At 39.7% G+C, this 21,065-nt stretch overlaps 1 protein-coding gene across 1 annotated transcript; it reads left to right on the top strand.

Annotated features, from left to right (window-relative positions):
- Positions 1-580: 580 nt before the first annotated feature.
- LOC121751526 lies at positions 581-2,027 on the top strand. The gene is made up of 2 exons (XM_042146276.1): positions 581-1,618; positions 1,825-2,027. Exons 1-2 carry the CDS (start codon positions 585-587, stop codon positions 1,826-1,828), a joined length of 1,038 nt encoding a protein of 345 aa, XP_042002210.1. The 5' UTR covers positions 581-584; the 3' UTR covers positions 1,829-2,027.
- The last annotated feature ends 19,038 nt before the right edge of the window (positions 2,028-21,065 follow it).

The raw sequence follows: 21,065 nt of genomic DNA, 5'->3' as shown, positions 1-21,065 counted from the left end.
TTATAATTTGATTATTCTGAAATGGCTAGCGGTATTTGAGGAACAAATCATACCATTGTTACGGAACCACTAAATATGGAAAGAACTTAGATACAAAGGAAAGAGCCAATCTTGTTACTTTGCTATTTAGAATTAATGATATTTGTATGGTGGGAATTGACATTTGACTCTCAATTCTGCTGCTAATCAATGTAATATATAGTGCCAATTTTGAGAAATATACTGTTGTAAATACAGTTGTACAGTCTAATTAGAAATTAAATCTCTGTTTTCTTAATAAAGCACATTTTGACAAATTTAGAGGGCTATAGCGCTATTTCAAAATAAATGTACTATGAATTTATAATCAAGATCAAAATGATTTTATATTTAACAATATTTTTTGATTGATATTAACCTTATTTAACTTGATCTTCCATCAAGCATATCTTTCCATAAAACGATGATCTCAAATTCAAATCACGTATGATATACCATATATCATCCAAAAAAGTAGAAAGACTATATAGGCCAAACCCTAACATCTATTCACAAAAAAGGTTTACAAAACCCTAACCTTTAAATATCAATTCTCCTCCAATCCCATGGCGCCCAAACCACAAAGAGATGAGTTTCACTCTCCACATCAAGTCACTAATTCCAAATCCGGAGAATCGGAAGAGTGCTTCACGCCGTTGAAAGCGAAAGCCGGGTCGGGTGGCAAGATGTCGTCTAACGGTAAGATATTCAGCGAGGACGACGTCGTTTGCTTGTTGAAAAGGCTGGCCGATTTCTGGGCTAGTGGAAAGAGCAACAAGTGGGTTGAGTTCCACCGGTTCGTCAAGGATGATCTTTCCAAAGAATATACGCACCGCCAGGTGTCCGAGAAGATCCGAAGCCTCAATGACAAGTTCCACTATGCTCGGGTGAAGCCATCGGACCCTCATGAAGCCACGGTGTACATGCTCTCCAAATTGTTGTGGGAAGATGAATTGAATGACCAAAACAAGAAGAGAAAACCCAAGAAGAAGAGGAAGACCAATACCAATGAAACCACTCTTGCTTTCCATGAATCATACAACAAAACCAATGAAGATGATCAGGCCAACACCATTCTTGCTAGCGGTGAGTCATACAAGAAAATCAAACACAATAAGAAGAGGAAGAAGACCAATGAAGATGAGGCCAACACTATTCTTTCTATTGCTGAATCATACAACAAAACCGATGAAGGTGATCATGCCAACACCATTCTTGCTACCGGTGAATCATACAAGAAAATCAAACGCAATAAGAAGAGGAAGACCAATGAAGATGAGGCCAACACCATTCTTGCTACCGGTGAATCATACAAGAAAATCAAACACAATAAGAAGACGAAGACCAATGAAGATGAGGCCAACACCATTCCTGCTATTGGTGAAGGAGAGCGAGAGGATGAGATTGGATTGGATGAATTTGAGTGTGAATATCCCTACTTGTGTGCCTCATTTAAGATGCCTGGTTGTCCGAAGCTCTCCATCAAGGAACGTGCTTCGATTGGGAGAAAGTGCGCTCAAGAACTCGAAGACGAGTGGAGGGAACTCAAAGCTCAGCAGCTCCGCTTCGAGCTTAAAAAGCTTACTCACCCCGGGGACAGGTACTTCATTCATTTCTTATGTCACTTTTTCTATATATTAGCATATAATTAACTATAAATTTGCAATTTATTTTAGTCCATGTTGTTCATATGTATGATTCTAAGTTATGATTTAATTATGTATCAATTTTTATACTCATAGGTAGTATACTAAGATCTTTCACATATACGAGTCACATAAGCCCTATATATTTTCTGTTTTGTAGTTAGAATCAAAGCCATCACGGAGTAATTTTAGTAAGGAGTCAAAGCCATCATGGAGATTGAGAAGGAGAAGTTGATAGAACTTCATTTACTTATTCTCGTTTTCATTTAGTTATTATCGTTTTCATTTATTTTCGTCATTTTCTGAAACAGGATTAATTGATGTAGTTTTTGCTTATATCAATTCTGTTTGATATTTACCAATTTTATTGTTTGTAATTGACATGCCACTTAACATAAAAATGGAATTTGTTTGTTAATAAGGTTAATAGTTTGCATCAACTTTGAGGCGTCCTAAAAAAAATTAAATCATAATTTAACAAGCCTAGAACGAATTCTAGCACCTGTTTTATGATATTTATAGGTTCAACAAGCCTAAAACAAATTAGGTTGTATCCGTCCAACATAAATCTTAATTTAAATTCTAACTCGTTTAAATGAAACAATATGCTTGTAAAATTTGCGCCGAAGACTTTTGCTAGTGTCACGCCCGCACTTTCAATGGATACAAAGCACGATTGATCGCAACAAGGAAGGGTTTAAGAAGCGGGGAAGAAGGGGAACTTAAGCAAATTCATACTTAGACAGAAATAGACAAACATAACTATTTATAAATCATTAGAATGTCAAAACAAGAGAGTTTAGTGTATCTCATTTTAGCTGTATCACTCAGGCATACCAGAGTCATGCTTATACTTTACTTACAAAAAAAGAAAAAACAAATAGAGACGAAGAAGGTGTAGGAAGAGGTGAAGGTTTGACTTGGTCTTTAGAGAACGACTATCCACAATCAAGACTGCTATCAAGTGGATGTCGCGAGATAATAAAGGTTCACTTATAGTCTAGAGGGCGAAGTGAATTGCTCTGATGTTGTTCGTGCGCTTTATATGGATGGCACGCAAAACACTTGTGTTTAATGCGAAGCCATTTGATGTTCAGAGGGTAGCCTTTGAAGTGAATTGAAGATGTACAACGTTCTTTACTCTTTGTTCGCACACATGGTTATGTTATATTCATTTACCAGAGAAGTGAGACATTGGGACACTGGAGGCCGCATGCAACTATTTATGTTATAGTTTGTCTTTAGGAGATTTTAACGAGGCCCAACGTAAACTCATATAGGTTTGTGGGTATCATCAAGATAGTAGTTTGATAGCTTTGTATGGACTATTGTCCAATGTTCTTGCTCTTATTTTATTTAATGTAAAATATTCCCTCCGTCCCGGACTACTCGCACATTTCCTTTTCGGCACGGAGATTAAGGAATGAGTGTATAGCAAAGTCAACAATTGCGGCTGTAGGTGATAATTTTTACTAAAAATGGAAAGAGTGCAAATAACTTGGGACGCCCAGAAAGGAAATACATGCAAATAGTCCGGGACGGAGGGAGTATAAGAGACCTATTTATTATTTAAAAAGACTAGTTTTGCCAACATTCTCAATGATGGTAGAAGTTACATAACGGTATTCAGTGCGTGGAATCTCGCTCAATTTTCCTAGCTGCTTCTCATAGAAATCCACGCGCTCCATCCTATCCATACAATTGACAATTCAGATTAGACCCTCAGCTTGATATACATGCTATAGTTGCTTTATCCCGTAATAAATATCGAAACAATTAATCATTTCAAATGGACTAATTATTACCAGTAAGTTAGGCATTGATATGGTGCGAACTCATCATAAATTTGTGCAACAACCTCTTGTTGAGCTTTCCTGCCTTTTATTTTTTTCTTGCCATGAACCTGGAATTGGAACCAAGAACTAAACATGTCACCAAGAATAAAACCAACAAAGGGACCATTTAATAAATCTAACAATGAAAAAGGTTATAATTAAACAAGGTGAATAGTTAGGTTGAAATAAAATAGTACTAAGATAAATGATCACCTGTTCCAAGTGTTTGATAGTCTCGGTGTCTATAGGGATGTATTGATAAATACCAAGACACATCATAATGTTAGCAACAACAAAAGAACCAAATCCTTTGATTTTCATGAGGCGGGCGTGAATTTGAGGTGGATCAATAATAGGGGGAGAAATATCGTCCAAGTTGAGGGTTCCATTTTGAATATCTCGTGCTAATTCAAGAATGGTAGAAACCCTCATTCCTAGGTTGCAGTGTCGTTTAATAGTCTCAAAATCCAATGAAGCTATCTCATTTGGACTTGGAAAATTTCCACTACAATCACAATGCTTTCTCTTCTTTCTACTTCCACAACATAATACCTTGTGTTGAAGACTACACAAGGCTTCAGCCATCTCCAGCGACCTAGGCCATCTAAAACAAAATTAAATACAAAATTAATTTGGACAAAATGAAAATATATGTAAGTGACAATGAAAGATGTAGTTACGAAGAATAGCAAAGGAGAATGGTTTTGACAATGTCTTCGAATAAGGTTGGGGAACGAAAAATGCGACCAAACCCGGTTTCCTTTGCCCTTGGATTGACATCATGGAACTCATGCACGGCTCTATCATCTTCACTTGAGATCCGAAGCATGCGTTCCACCTGGCTCTACAAAAAAAATAGATGTATATGAAAATGAAATGAGTTTTCAATTAATAGACTTAATCAATTAATGAATAAATCCTCCAATTAATACTTGTATGAAGAGTTGGTCGTGATGCGAAAGCGCGTAATGAGAATCAAGTTGGACCGTGACGTAAATGAAGCTAAGGAATGAAGGTTGATGTATGGAAGTAGTGAGAGAGGTGTGATTGGTTAATCGGAGAGGGCGTGTGAGGGTTTTGGTGGAAGGATCCCAATTGTTGGGAGCCATCATAAACCATCCATGGTTGCACACGGCTTTCTCCAGTTTATAATCTTCCCCCACTCGTATTATAAATTTCACATCTCTCCCCATCACCTTCACCTTCACCTTTGAATTCAAGAATATGCAACAAAACAAAGTGTTTGAATATAAACTAGCTAGAAATAAAATATCCACACCTCCAATTAATCCGATCCCTCAATCATATCTTCTTCCAATCTTGTCTAAGAAAATAGTAGTATTTAACTTTACATATAACTAATTCTTAATTTATTCCTAACTAAATAAAATCAAGCGAAATCCTAGTTATGAAATAGGAGTCTATATATAACAACCTTTTTGATGAGGCGGGTGATTTTATTCCTTAAAATTCAAATTTAATATAATATCCTTTCATTTTGCCAATAATCCGTATGAGATTGAGTATAGTTCTACAAAAATAATACCGTATCACAGCCAATAATATCAACATATAATTTTAAGGTAAAGACTGTTTTGTATTTTTGTATAAAGTGGGATAAATTTGAATTTTAAATAGAAAATAAAGCATAAAAAAGGAACTTAACATATTTAAAAAGAGATTACATATTAATAACCCTTCATCAGAATTGAGCCCCCTCTCCATTTTCACTCTCACGCCGCTTGAATCCGATAAAGTAAGCTTTCAAATCTCAATTCTTCTTCCCCTTTCGCAGAATAATTACCATGGAAATTTGTTGTTGAAGATGGAGTTGGAACTTATTGTAAAACCAAATTTATTTAATGTTTTATTATCCTATTTTGCTCCTTCTTTTTATATAGGATCCTAACAATATACTTATAATATTGTGGAACACAAAGATGGGGAAATTCCATGTGTCTTCGGATTCCGATTATGAACCCACAGAGCGAGAGAAGGCGCAACTTAGGAAAGAGAAGGCGAGACGCGAAAAACAGAAGGCTCAGCGTATGAAAGAAAAAAAAGAGAAGGCGGCGCAGCGCTTGAAAGAAACAAAAGGGAAGGAAGAGAGGAAAGAAATAAAAGTGAAGGAAGAGATGAAAGAAACAAAAGAGAAGGGTTTTGGGAAGAGAGAGAAGAAAACAAGGGCGAAGAAGTATCCATTGTTGAGCAACTATCTTCGCCTCTATTTTCCAGAAGAGGCGCGTGTAGAGGAGTATTTGCGTATGATTCCCAAACAAGATTGCATAAGCTTTGAGAATTCTTGGGATAAAATATATCGAGCTGAATTTTTTATCGCCCGTAAATTGGAAAACTTCGCATACAGGTTTCGTTGTTTGGTAATCAAACACCTCAAACCCTAGCTGTTTGTTTACCGTTTGGAAACAAATTTTTATTTATTTCTAAATTTACATTTTACTCCTATCACTGTTTTATATGTTTACTATTTTAGTAATTATATTTATAATTTATGGTGTCAACCATCTTAAATGTAAGTTGATGCTCCGCTCCTCCTATTATGTATAATACAAGTTGATATTCATGTTTCTCTTCTGTTCAAATCACTAGATTTATTAACTAGTGTAATAAATCTATCATTTTGATGCTCTAAGAACTCAAGCAATTAAATTGATTTATTAATTTTATAAATAAAAATTATAGATTCAATAATGTTTTATAATAATAAAATTAAGATTGAGTATTAAATCTATTAAGTACGTATAAGTTTAGAATTCAAAAAATTTAATTGTATATTGTATTATTTAAATAAAGTTTAAATTCATTATATTAGATTAAATTTGTAAAAAAAAAATTCGTGAGTGAAGTTGGAAAGAATAATTCAAAAATTTAGCATCATTGGAGTATTTAAAATTTTTACATTTATGTACACTTCCTAAACAAAATAGTATAAAATTAAACCAATGATGCAGCCGGTTTAGGTATGAGAGATTGGAGATTGTGGTGAGAAGATTAGAGTATATATTTGCTTAAATCATGCCATCCATATAAATACACACAACTTTCCTAAACAAGTAATTCTAAATATAAATAAATGTTTTTATATGCATAAGGATAGTATGATATATGTACAAAACATATATTTAAATAAAGAGTAGTGATAAATTAACAAAATTGTATATACAATTTGGGGTATTTTAGTAATTTTACATTTACAATAAATTAATAATGATTAATTAATTTAAGGTATTATATTACTACCCTTTTATGATCATTTAGGAAACTTAATCATTCCATAATCAACATTTATACATTTTAGGAAATGATTTATTACATCTTCCTAATCAATTCATTTTTTCTTCTTCCATTACAAGAATGACTTTATCTCTTCTACAAAATAAATTATCGTTGAATGGTGCATTAGATCAATGAGCAATTGCAGTAAAAATAAGTGTAAAAGTTATAACAAATGTTATATTTTGAATGTAATTGTGCTATGTTAAATAAATGGAAAGTTTTCAACGAGAAATTTTATATATCATAGAATTGAAATGCAACGTATTAATTCCATTCTAGTTAAATTGAAATTTAATTAGTTAAGAAATTCATAAATCAATTTATGAAATTTGTCTAAATAAATGGTGATTGAAATTTAAAGGTATCTCTTCCTTTTTAAATGATAATTTTTGTTATCTTCAATGTATGAAGTTTTTCCTAAATCAATGGGGATTGAAATTTTAAGGCATCCCTTCCATTTTTAAATGATAATTTTAGTTTAATGAAAATTTTATTAGACAAGAAATTCAATTTATGAAATTTCCCTAGATGAATGGGAATTCAAATTTGATGATATCACTTCGATAATAGTATAGTACTAGTTAAACAAAAACTTTAGTAGTCAAGAAATTCAATTTTTTATATTTTCTTAAACAAATGAAAGTGTATTATTACAGTGATTGTATATAATTTCATTTATATTGTATAATTTGAAATATAAAGGGGTCATCAATATTTGACACTTGACTAAACAAATGGAAGCGTTTTAATTGCATTGATGGTATATAATTTCATACCTTATGTAATTCATGCAATTTGGTAATGAGTTGACTTTACAAATATAATAAAAGGGTAGTTTAGTGAAGATATAATAATTAATACAAAAACTGGTTTAAATAAAAATCGGTTTAAAATATAAGGGTATATTGTATATACAATCTTTGTTAATATATCTTTATTCTTAAATAAAATCCTAAAATAATCTAAAATGCTATTTTAACCTCATTATGACATTGCTATTATGTTCTCTATATTTATATTGGTAGAGTAATTAGTTAATTTATTATCAAAGTACATGTTGGTTATTGTACATTTATAAAATATTGGAAGTTGCAAAATAAAAAGGAAAATAATCCACAGAAGAAGCTGTATAAAAATGTAATTGTGGTCATATTCAGCTGAAGGCATTGTTTACAATAGCGCACTTTGGAATGTTGTTTAAAGCATAGATTCATGTTGATCTAGAGCGGATGGAGAGGCCATTGGTGATAATGGAGTCAGAGGATTGGGACTATATCGATTTTCATAACTGGACTACATCAGTTAAACGTCATACCAAATAAGGATCTCAATCGAATTCCAATGCAATAAAACTCCAACATGCAAGGGAGAAATTTAAACACAAGCTAATCAAGCAATAGAGGGAGAGAAGGATGGAGGGAGAAATGATCAAATAACGAGGGAGATTTACCACTACTATGAAACATGTTTAATTAGTAAGGTCTCTTTAACTAATTCAAACGTTTAGAGACGCATCCATCTAATCACCAATCAAAATCGATGATAACAGAAGCCAAATGAACACACAATCCAGCAGAAACTCAACTGAAAACCAAATTGAAAAAGAGAGGAAAGGGGATCTTAGTCTCGATAGTGTGGCTGTGGAGTTTTCGTCGGCCTTCCACTTCTCTACTTGTTGGACCTGCCTCTTCACTTCGCCTTTTGAAATCAATCGCCGGCAAGCTACTAGTCTTCGAGAGGTGCGGCGACGGTGAGAAATCCGAACTTCACAAAATCAAGACACCCCTTCTTCTTCGTCAGTTCTGGTCTTCAATCGAACAAATGGAGTCCTCCCCTCTCCACCTAAGTTACGTCGCCGGAGCTCCGTAAAATCTGGGGAGGGAGGAAGAGGAAGAATGGGACTGAGGTTCCTTCAAGAATCACCGGCAGCAGCTTCAAACTTCGACGGAGAATGGGATTTTCCGCCCAGGAATCATCGCCAGCGGCTTCAAATATCGCCGGAGGCAGCATTGGAAGTCACCGGAGGTGGTGAAATCCTGATTTAATCGATCCCCAAACGAGGAGATAGGCATGCACAAGGGTCACGAACCGCCGGTTCCGGTTCATGAACCGGCGGTTCAAGGTTCAGGAAATGCTTGAACCTGAACCGGCCCGCCTAGCTCCCGGCGGTTCCAGTTCAGGTTCAAAAAACCGGTGGTTTACGCGGCGGTTCAAAACCGCCGGCTTTCGGCTTGAACCGCCGGTTCTGGGCCGGTTCGACGATTCGTCGACTTTTTTTTTTTTTCATTTTTCAACTATTCAATTTTTAATCAAATTACATTACACTTTCAAAGTTGTTTATGTATGAAATGCGAGTAAATAAAATTGAAAAAAATACGACTAAAGTTGCAATTTTATTGAAATTCCATGTTTACAAGTTACAACAATTACAAATCGAAAACATATGCCGGTCTTGAAGTCTTAAACAAAATTTAAATACAAATGAGACTACTAGTCAACAACTAATTACAAATGACAAGAACGACATTGAAGTTCTTAAACGTATAAGTGTATTATATATATACTCTTAACCGGCGAAGAAGATCTTTCTACATAACTAAATTAAGGACACCTTTAGCAATTCAACTTTAAATGTTGAGTTTCGTCTAACAATCAACAATTATAGTAGAATTGTCAAAAGTTTCCCTCATTTAGCCGTATAGAGAAATATACTTCATCGACTAGAGTATAGACAAATACAAGTATGTAATTGTATTTGCATATTTTTAAAATAGGAATTAATGGAAAAAAAATAAATAAAAGAAAAAGGACTTGAGCTCAACTTAAATTTAAAATTTAAGTTGAGGTGCCTACGTATCCCAATTGCTCATTTACATTAGGGAATCAAAGTCCACGTAGTTCTCTTACCTTACTTACCTATTTGGCTTGGCCGGCGGCGGTTGACGGTTGGCCTAAGCTTCATCCCCGGTGAATTCATCTTGTGATCCCTCTTGACGATCATCCCAATCATTTTCTTGTTCTCGGACGTCAGCTTTGGCCCAATCATCAAGTAACATCACGACTTCCATATTTTTCGTCGAGCGCTTACTTCTTGATTCATCCAACACGCGCGAGCCAACACTAAAAGCGGACTCGACGGCTACGGTGGAAGCCGGAACAGAAAAAATCTCCTTGGCCATTGAAGCAAGGATGAGAAAATCTTTCTCGTGGGTTCCCCATCAATCGAGGACGTCGATTTGGGCGGGAGGAGTAGGACCTTCATCACCAAAGGAAAAGAGTGAATCAAAATATAAATTTAATTCACTGACCATACCTGAGGACCTTCCGCCGGTGCTGTAGTTGTATAGGTCGGCTAGTTGGGATTGCGCGTCGGGGTCATCATAATCGGTTTGAAATGCAAAGCCATAGTTATGTTGTGGAGGAGGGGGTCTTCTGACTTGGTGAGTGGTGTTATACTTGGTTTCATATTCGGTGTAGAGAGAGCGCAAGTTAAACTCGAGGTTTTGTTGCACAACTGACCGGTCCGGGAGGTTTATTTGAAAGGTTTCTGAGAGGTCGACTCCAAATTCGTCACTGGTATCGGATTAGATTGTTTGAAGGGGACCAAGATCAATTGAACTCAAATTGTTATAATAAAAATCTAAAATTCTAGAGGTACCTGCTAATTTCCATTTTGGATCCAATACCTTTACAATAAAAAACACGTTAGGAATCTCACTGAAATACTTGAGTTATTTTTCAATCATATAATACAAAACGCACATTAACTCGGGAGAAGAGGAAGCATTTTTCATTGCAATTTTAAAACCAAGGGATATGTACATGCAATGCTCCAAAACACGAACAACAATGCAATAATAAACACCCGACAATTCAACAGTAGCCTTTTTAAAATATTTGAACAATTTAAATAAAGCCAAACTGTTATCCCAACAACTATGCGAAATATATAAATCACGGTAGGGATTAGTTCTATAAAATCACATAAAGCATCTTTATGTGTCAAAGTAGAATTCAGACAATCATATGTCGAATTCCATCTATGAGACACATCCATAGTAAAATTCGTGTACCTGACATTCTTTTGATGGCAATATTTCTTCCATGCTTTGCCAATAGGTGGCTTTTGATGGATTAATCTAACTGCATTTCTAATAGGAGAAACATGCTTTTGCCATAATTTAAGCGCATCCTGTACACATAAATTTAAAATATGGAAAATGCATCTTTGATGAAAATACTTACCTCCAATTACCGGTGTACAAGCCGCAATCAAATCGGCGATACTTGCGGTGTTGGCAGTTGTATTATCAAAACCAATAGAAAATATCTTGTTGCATAACTAAAACTCATTCAACACTTGTAAAATCAAAGAAGCAATTTCGGGTGCAGTGTGTGGAGTTTCAAATTCTCTAAAACCAATTAAACGCTTGTTCAAAGTCCAACTATTGTCCACAAAGTGAACCGTAATACCCATGTATGAATGACGGTTAAAACAATCCGTCCACACATCTGAGCAAATGTTCACCCTGTGGCCCAAGTTAACTAAATAACGTGATAATTCTACCTTTTTCTTCAAGCATTGCCGAACGGTAGATCGTTGCACGGTCATTCTACCTATTCTTTTGATTGCTACATTCAAACCACTTTGCATAGTAACCTCAAAACTTTTGTCATAAAAAACATTAAAGGGAAAATGCTTCATAGCCGCCCATCTAGTCATTGTATCATCAAAATTCTTTTTCTCATATTTAAATAGAGGCGTACCTGACGAACCCGAGCCGACGGGTTGGAAGTTTAGTTGGCTTTGGGTAGAGGTAGTGCCGCATTCTACCGGATGCTTTGTCACCAAATGGCGACGGAGGGTGCCATATCCACCACCGGCGGACCATTTGTAAACTTTATCGCAATAGTTGCAGTAAACATGAAACTCTGGAGTCTCTTCTTGAGAGTTCGGTTCGTGAGGACTTGGAATCACCACCGGGACCTTCTTGTAGTGTTTGACAAAAATGTCCGATTTCAAAGCTTTTGCCGGGTTAGCGGGTGGAGGGGGAGGCATCTCCTCATTTCCGCCGGTGCTAGAAGGAATAGGAGAATGCGATCTATCCTCGTTGTTGTCCGAGTCCGACGATATAGTAACGTCGAACTCCTCATCTTGTTGGGAACGACCTCCCCTACCCCCACCTTGTTGCATTTCAGCAAGTAGCATGGCGGTCCTATGATCTTCTTCCATCTACAAATATTATGTACGTAGAAGTTAAAAGTATGAACGCAAAAAAAAAATTAATGAAATTTTGAAATATGAATTGGAAAACAAATTTTTCATTACTTACTTGCATGCGTTCGGCTGCCACTCGGGAAACCTCTTCCATAACATCTCGACGACTAGGTCGTCGAGATTTTGAGGGACGCGTAGTACATTGATCTTGGGCTATTCCCTTGCCCCGATCACCACGTCCCGATCCACCACGAGAAGAAGACATATTGAATATATTGATAAATGGAAGTAATATGGACTTGGAATGAAATATGTATGAAGTATAAAAGAAGTGGTAAATTATGAGCACAACAAATATAGTAGTGAGTAGAAAGTGTAGAATTAAACTTGCGCAATTAGAGAGAGTGAGGAGAGAATAGAGAAATGGAGATTAAGAATGAAATTCTGAAAACTCAAGAATGGGGCAAGGAATAATGAAGGAGAAGTGGGGTATTTATAGGAGTAAAATTGGATGAAATAAATAAAAAATAAAATTTTTTTTGAAATTTTGAATTCTGCCGAAAACCGCCGTTTTACCGCCGAAACCGGCGGTTCGTCCACGGTTTGCGTCAGAAAGCCAGCGGTTTCTGACCGAAAACCGGCGGTTTCTGACCGGTTTTTGCAGGCCTAAACACTGAATCTACGACCTAGCCTCTGAAAAGTTGCCGGAACCGGCAGAAACCGGCTCCCAAACCGGCGGTTCAACCCGAAAACCGCTGGTTTCCACCGAAAACAGCTGGTTCCAACTGTAAACCGCCGGCTATCCTAAACCCCTACTTGAACCCTACGAACCCCTAACCTACGAAACACTATTTGACCCTTTGAACCGGCGGTTCGAACCGCCGAACCGCCGGTTCACGGTTCAATATATTGCCGAACCTGAACCGGCCCTTATGAATCGTGAAACCGCCGCCCTGTTCAAACCGCCGGTTCCGGTCCCGGTTCTGGTTCATGAACCGGCGGGCCAGAACCGGCGGTTAACCGCCGGTCCGGTTCGGTTTGTGCACACCTACGATGAGAGATTAGTAAGATTTCAGTCAACACAAATGTGAAATACAGCAAATTCGTTTGGAAATCGAAGAGGGAGAGAGAGTTTAAGTGGGAGTGTAGAGAGAAGTCAAAGAATTCTTTCTAGAGAGAGAGTCTCAACCTACTACACCGAGAGTTATTTTTTTAGAATAAATTAATTAAATATAACCAAATCAAACGTTAACATCATACACTCGGGCATACCCGAGGAAAGTACAAGTGAAAAGCCACAAGTCGGCTAGTACAAAGTAATATGGTAAAAATCAAGAAGCTAGAAGCAAAGGGCAGGGCCCCAACAAGACCGAACACTATTCAAATCACCCATCGAAACCCAGAATGGGCTGGCCTCGTTAAAACCCCTTGGGGATAAAACCCCATGGGATAAAACTTCCCAAGGGGAAAAAGAGTACCCTGATGGGTGACTCAAAGTGTGTCGAAAACCAAAACAACCAAAGCATGTGAACACCATCATCTGTCTAGTAGGTGAAGAAGAACCTGATCATGAGGAAAGTGTGAGTACAAGATGTTGTAGGTGGCTTCTTTGATCTTAAAGATGACCCTAGTTGCGTCCCAAGCTTTCCCGTCGAATATAATCTTGTTCCGAGTTCTCCAAATGATCGCCACAAAAGCCATGAGTGCAACCCTCTTCGCTATCTATACAATCTGTGATCCTCGTATATGCCGTCCTGCCCATTTGATGACACTCCCCAAAAACTTCTCTCACCTCTCGGCCTAAACCACTCATATGCCTCGTGAACTCCTTTTCCCGCGAACCAAGTACTCCAGACTATTGTAATCTCGCCTCGAGGGCATCTTTCCAACATCTCATCCCGGATGGATAGTAGCTTCTTGATGAGCATGGATTCGTTTTTCTTGTGCGCCGTCCAATCCCAGATAGAACCATTCCTGATATATTCTGCATGAATCCACCGAATCCAAAGAGAGTCCTTCTTCCAGTGAATGTTCCAGAGGATCTTGGCATGAAGTGCCGAATTCCAAGTCTTGAGGTTTCTGACTCCCAAACCTCCTTCATTCTTCGGCTTGCAAACATCATCCCATGCAACTTGACCATACTTCTTCCCCCAAAGGAAAGTACGGGCAATTCCAATAAGCTTCTCAATGACTATCCTAGGTATCGGAAAGGCTTAGAGCCAGTAAGCTTCCACTCTCTGCAAGACAAAAGTGATCAGTTCCAAACACCTTGCAAAAGAAAGAGTCTTACTTGGTCATTTTTTAATTTTGTCTGTCAGTTTGTCGATCAGTTGGCCATAGTCTGAAGTAGCAAGTCTCTTCGATGCAAGTGGGATGCCAAGATACTTGATTGGGAGGGTATCTTCTGGGAAGCCAAACACTTGCAGCAAAGTCTCCTTGGGAACTTTGATGGTTCCTGTAATAAACATGTTAGACTTTCCCTGGTTGATCCCAAGTACTGAGCATGCCGAAAACTCCTCCATGGTGTCTGCCAAAATCTGCATAGAGATCAAGTCTCCCCTGCCGAACAGAAGGAGGTCATCTGCAAAAGCAAGGTGAATAATGCCCGTTTGCCGGCATTTATTATGGTAAAAGAAATCCCTAGAAGTGCGAGTAAGGAGCATCCGAGACAGAGAAGGAGACATGGGGTCTCCCTGCCTGAGACCCCTTTTACCTCTGATATAACCATGGTGGCTACCATTCACCGTGATCGTGTATGAAGGTGACATGACACACTCCATGATCAGGTGGATGAAAGATGGGTGGAAGTTGAGGCCTTGGAGTACGCCCCTCAAGAAACTCCAATCGATTGTGTCACAAGCTTTCCGGAGATCAATCTTGACAGTGCAACGTGGTGGACCTCTCTTGATTGTGTAGCCACTCATGATCTCCTCAGCAAGATAGATATTGTCCATGATGCTCCGCCCCGAGATGAAAGTCGAATGGGCTGGGCTAACCATCTTGGGAAGGAGCAACTCAAGCCGCTTAGAGATGATTTTTGTGATCACCTTGTGGACCACGTTATAACAAGCAATCAGTCTGTAGTCGCTGACTTTGGGGTTCGTGAAGGTCTTCGGGATGAGAGAAATGGTTGTAGTGTTGAGGCTTTTTAGAAGCTTTCCTATGGTGAAAAACTCCTTTACCGCACTGACCAAGTCTCCCCTAATGAACTCCCAGTGCCTCCTGAAGAAGGCTGATGTATACCCATCCGGTCCTGGTGACTTAGGTAAGGAGGCAGCCAACCAGAATTAGTGAAACACTCTTCAAATCTGGACGGAAATGATGAGAAATAGAGCGGAAGTTGTGTGGGAGTCTAGAGAGAAGTCAGAAAAATCTTTCTAGAGAGAGAAGGTCTCAACCAACACACTACTGAGAGCTCTTTTTTTTATGAATAAATAAATTAAATAAAACCAAACAAAAAGTTTACATCAAACACTCGGGCATACCCGAGGAAAGTACAAGTGAAAAGCCACAAGTCGGCTAGATCAAAGTAACAAGGTAAAACCAAGAAGCTAGAAGTAAATGGCAGGGCCCCAACAAGATCGAACACGCAAAGGCAAGAGCTCTTTTTTTATGAATCAATGAATGGAATTAAAAAGACGTAAATAAAATACAAGCATACTCAGGCATACCCGACGGGGAAATTACAACGTACATCAAATTTCGAACAAAGAGTGCACACGTAAGACAATAACTGTAAAGAATTCCACATCTAAAGCCATCCGTAGTAAGTACACATCAGATATCATCCTCTTGATTCATTTCTCATCTCGATTCCCTATTGATGATGCTTGATTCCATGCTCGTTGTCCCCACATTTATCTCCAATTGACGAGAGGTAGGGCCTCGTTAAAACCTCTTAGGGATAAAACCCAATGGGAAAAAATCCCCAAGAGAAAAAAGAGTACCCATGCGGAGGACAACAAGCTCATACTCCGAGATGCTCGTGCAAGTACATAGAGTACAGCGTGGAGTATGTAATCCTCTTTACCTCAAAAATAATATGCATTCCGGGCTCTCCACAAAAGGCTGACCATAGTGATAAGTGCCAAACTTCTTGCCTTTCGGATAACGGCAACACCACTTTGCTCTTTGATGATCCAATTGATAGCACTCGGTATGGTAGTGATAATTCTTCTCAATCCCAACCACGTCTTGATTACTCTCCAAACTTCCCTCGTTTTCTCGCATTTGAAGAATAGGTGGTCAACGAACTCAGTCCCCGACAAGCAGAGGAGGCACCGCTGGTCTATGTTCTTGAATCCAAGTCTGTCCCTCGTCGGTAACCGACCCTTGATAGCTTGCCATGTCGTGAAAGAATATTTTGGAGGGACGAAGTCCTTCCACAAAAATCTCGGCCATAAACTTCTTTCACCCTTGGACCTAAACCAGTCGTAGGCTTCCACGGCCCACTTCGTGACTTACCATTTCTCCCACAATTCAATTACCTACCTTCTAGAAAGGTCGACAAGCATTGTGTCTCTAATCTCCAACAGCCTCTTGAAAAATGGAGATTCCCGAGGCTTGGCTCTCCATTCCCAAATTGTCCTGTTGATGAGGAACTCATTATGGATCCATTTAATCCATAAGGAATCCTTCTTCACATGGATGTTCCAGAGATAGCGCGTCAAGAGGGCTTTGTTCCATGCCCCTAGATCCCGGAATCCAAGCCCTCCTTCATCTTTCTGTAAGCAAAGTTCACTCCATGCGATATGGTCATATTTCGTGCCCCAAAGGAACTCCCGGCAGATAGAGATAACACAGTCACACACATTTGCCGGTAGTGGGAAAACCTGGAGCCAATAACACTCGACCCCCTGCAAAACTGATCGCACGAGTTCAGATTTCTCGGCATAAGAAAGATTTTTACCCGTCCACTTCTTTGTGAGAGAAGCAAGGTGCGTGATTTTTTCCCTCTCGCATTTCGCATGATAATTAAAGTTAGAACCCGTTGTACGGGTAGCCAACAACCGAGATAAGTATTCCGTGCAAAAAATGAAGAGAGTGGGGGACTAGGGTCTCCCTGTCTAAGACCCCTCTTGCCCGGAAAGAAACTATGGGGACTCCCATTGATAGCAATCGAGAATCGTGGGGTCGTGACACATTGCATCACCCAAAATATGAACATTGGATGAAGATTAAGTCCATGAAGAATGGACCCAAGGAAGTCCCAATCCACTGTGTCATACGCCTTACGGAGGTCGATCTTAACCGTACACTTTGGGGCATTTTTCTTATTTTCATAGCCACGCATCAGCTCCTGGGCAAGATGAATGTTGTCCATGATTCTCCTCCCTAGAATAAACACAGATTGTGAAAGGTCCACAAGTTTGCCAAGCAACGGAGACATTCTTGCTGACATGATCTTCGTGATGAACTTGTAGATAACGTTGCAGCATGATACGGGTCGGAAATCTCCCAATTTGGGGTTGATGGCCATCTTCGGGATCAATGACACCACCGTCGTGTTGAGGCTCTTCAATAGTAGACCGGTATCAAAGAATTCCTTGACCGCTCTAGTCACATTGTTGCCCACCCTGTCCCACTACTTCTTGTAGAACGCCGATGAGTAACCGTCGGGGCCTGGCACCTTATCATTTCCGATGTCAAAGAGAGCAGCCTTGATCTCTATCTCGGTGATGGGCCGTACTAAGTCGTTGCAGTCCTCATAGTTCACGAGGGTGCCCTCACGAAGTATGCCAAGATCAACGGGGAACGCTTGGTTTTTGGTGCCAAAGAGTGCCGAATAGTAATCCACAAAGTCCTTGATTATCACCTCCTGATCCCATGTAATAGATTCGTCACTCCTATGCAAAAAGGCAATGTAGTTCCAAGGAGTGCCGAATAGTAATCCACAATGTCCTTGATTATCACCTCCTGATCCCATGTAATAGATCCATCACTCTTATGCAAAAAGACAATGTAGTTCTGTGAGTTGTTTATTAACAAGTGAATGGAAAAAAGAAATACAACGATCACTCAAAATTGAGTGTTTGAACTTAGCCTTTTGTATGTAATACTCCCTTTCCGAATTAAGTAGGTAGGCCGTCTTCTTTTTCTGATTGTTGATTTGGTTCCTCAAAGCAACATTTGTCGTGTCGACATCTGCCAATTTTTGCATCGAGGCAAGATCATCTGCTGCCTCCTTTGCTCTCTTTGAGGGCTCACTAAACTCCTTGAAGTTAAAGTCCTTCAGGTGGACCTTAAACTTCTTGCCCCGCTCTGCCGACACGAACTGTGATGTGCCTTGGACTTCAGCTACCCAATTCTCTTCCACAAGCTTGTTAAACCCTGTATGCTTAAGCCAATAATTGAAAAACTTGAAGAGTTTAGGATAGGACACAACGTTACCGAAGAGGGTAGTCACTGCCGATGAGTGATCCGTATAAGCTCCTTCCGGTAAGAATTCTGTGCTAGCTAAATATCCCTTTGTGTACCAGCATCATTTATCATGGCTCGGTCAATCTTGCTAGATATCGCACGGTTGGTCCACGCGAATTTACATTCGGTCGACATGGTATCTTCCAGGCCTAGCAATGCACATGTGTCAACCATGTTTTTGATCTTATACTCTCTTGGGACCACCCCGCCTACTCTCTCATCTTCTGTTAGTACATTATTAAAATCTCCACTAACAAGCCATAAACATGACCAGTCAGAGAATCCCACAACGCACGTCTATCCGGTATAGTATGTAAGCCATAAACCAAAATAAATTTGAAAGAATTATTGGAAGTCAAACACCTGATTTTTGTATAATTGGGTTCCACAGTAAAAGGATCCTACTGTGTTCGGAATGTACAAAGTTATCCACCACTTTCCAATCTCTGAAGTTGTTTTGGAGAAAGAATTTGTAGTTGTCACTTGTCAACTTCGTCTCCAAAATTCCCAGGATGTCGATTTTATGTTGTCTCAAAAAATCAACGACTGCAGCTTGAGTGGGGAGTTGCTGCAATCCCTGAATATTCCATGTTGTAATGATCATTGGGAAGTTCCATGGTCATCTTCTACACCATCCTCCCAATCGGAGGGGATATCTTTGTCTTCCTCATTTTTCTTACTCTTGGATTTAAATCTTGATTTCGATTTCTTTCTTTTGTTGGATTCTCCTCCCCTTTCAGCCCGACTCAAGCACCCAACTGCTTCAGTATCCTATTCATCGGGCTGCTAAACACTAGCCGTGTCTGTGTAATGAACAGCAGCGTCAACAATTGTTATCTCAACTGATCCATAGTTCCCAGCCTTATGGGGCCTCCCGTCGTGTGTTTCTTGTGCTTCTTATTACCCCCGTGCCCGGCGGGGAGCCAACCCTCATGTCAACTGTCGCCACAACATCATCAACCGTGTTTACAACTTCCTCTGCCGAGGGATTTTCGGTTGTTGTCCCTGTCGTGGCCTCATCACCCTTATCGGAATCCCGATGTTTCCTAGGATCACAGCTCCTGCTACGAAGGCATCTGTCCACGTTAACAAATGATGTCTGAGCGTGAGAAGGTCCATTACTTTGTTGGCCGGCAAGGATCGGTGGGATTGCAACAATAATGTCTTTAACTATCTCCATGTGCGCCTCAAGAGAGCAATCCTTATTCTCTTCCAGCAATGGGTTACCTTCTGTTGCGATTGTCTCGAATCTATTCGGGGACCTGGGGATATCTGGAATAACCACCACACTACCATCGGCATTAGGCTGGCCATCCTCTCGCCTAGGGGACTTAGGCAACCCCTCGTTTCCTTGCTGATTTGTGCCCAGGTTTGTCGGTCACTAACCTTATTTGGCCTCGTGTATGTGGAGTGGAAGGGGTACACGACACCAGTAGGTTTCCAGTCTTGTTGCTGCTTCGGCCTAGCCTGGAACTCTCGGGTTGGCCCTGTCGAACTCCCAGTTCCCCGTTGCGAGCCAAGATCCCACGTTGCTACCCGTCATTAGCCCTCCCCTGAACAGGTGCCCCAGCCCCTTGATGGACATGGGGTCTCGATTTGCTTCTTCCCCCTTCCCTGCTTTTGCCCGGTTGAATCCATTACGGATATACTCCTCGTGCCGTTCACGACACTCATCAACAAAGTGCCCGTACATTTTGTACCCATTGCAAAATTTGGGAAAGAATTCATACTCAAACTTCTATTCAAAGTGCCCAGATGGCAATTGAATACTAATACTAGTTTTTGGCCGAATCGCAGTGTTCACAATGACTTGCACTCGCGGTCCGTCAAGGTCCTCCCTTCTCAAGGTACCAAAGTCCGTCGAAAGTGGCGTGCCGATGCACGACGCAATCTTGCTGATTGCAGTGAAGTTCTAAAGCTTCAAGGGTAGATCCACCAATCTAACCCATATAGGGATATTCACATCCGGCTTCATATTCGGGTCAAAATCTTCCGACATTGGTTGGAGCATGAGTGGGATCCCAAAAATATCAAAGGGTCCTTTTTGCCGAACGGTCTCCCGGTCTTCCTCACTGCCAAATTGGAAGCATAGCCATCCCTTCCGGTGAAAGGTGACTCGGGATTTTCAATGCCATCTTCTTGTGAGATCAAAGATAGCTTCTTTTCCAGGGAATCTTCCGGTGAATCTGCCTAGGAGGCAAGTTTCCCATCCCCAGGTCACCGGCGTAATGTCTGGTTCGTCGAGAACGAGCCAGTCTTTCGCAAGGATATCATACTTCAAAAGGGTGAGGTCTTCCTTCTGGTACCTCGGGTCTTTTTCAAACTCCCTTTCCCTCCTAAACCACGCTGCATACGCCGGCAGTTCCTTGATTCTCGAGGCTCCAATCTCAGAGGTCTCATCAACAACATTTCTAGTAACTATTGGATCAGTCACTGGCTCCATCGGGGTATCAGGCACGAATTCCTCCTCATCATCAAATTCGGCGAGGTTATCAAACCCATCGTTCTTTGTGTGCAAATAATCTGCATATTGTTGTTTCATTAACTCGTGGGTGTCCCTCTCATTGTCCTTCTTGTTATTGTATTTAGACTTGGCTCTACTCCATTCCTGATCCTGAGACGCCATAGAGAAAC

The sequence above is a fragment of the Salvia splendens genome, chromosome 10 (assembly GCF_004379255.2).
Source record: "Salvia splendens isolate huo1 chromosome 10, SspV2, whole genome shotgun sequence".
NCBI classification, from domain to species: domain Eukaryota; kingdom Viridiplantae; phylum Streptophyta; class Magnoliopsida; order Lamiales; family Lamiaceae; genus Salvia; species Salvia splendens.
The sequence above is the reverse complement of the archived record's forward strand: the minus strand, read 5'-3'. Positions and strand labels throughout refer to the sequence as shown.

Bases quoted from the DNA above. Each gene is read 5' to 3' on its own strand.
- LOC121751526 (XM_042146276.1), top strand. From the start codon at position 585: ATGGCGCCCAAACCACAAAGAGATGAGTTTCACTCTCCACATCAAGTC.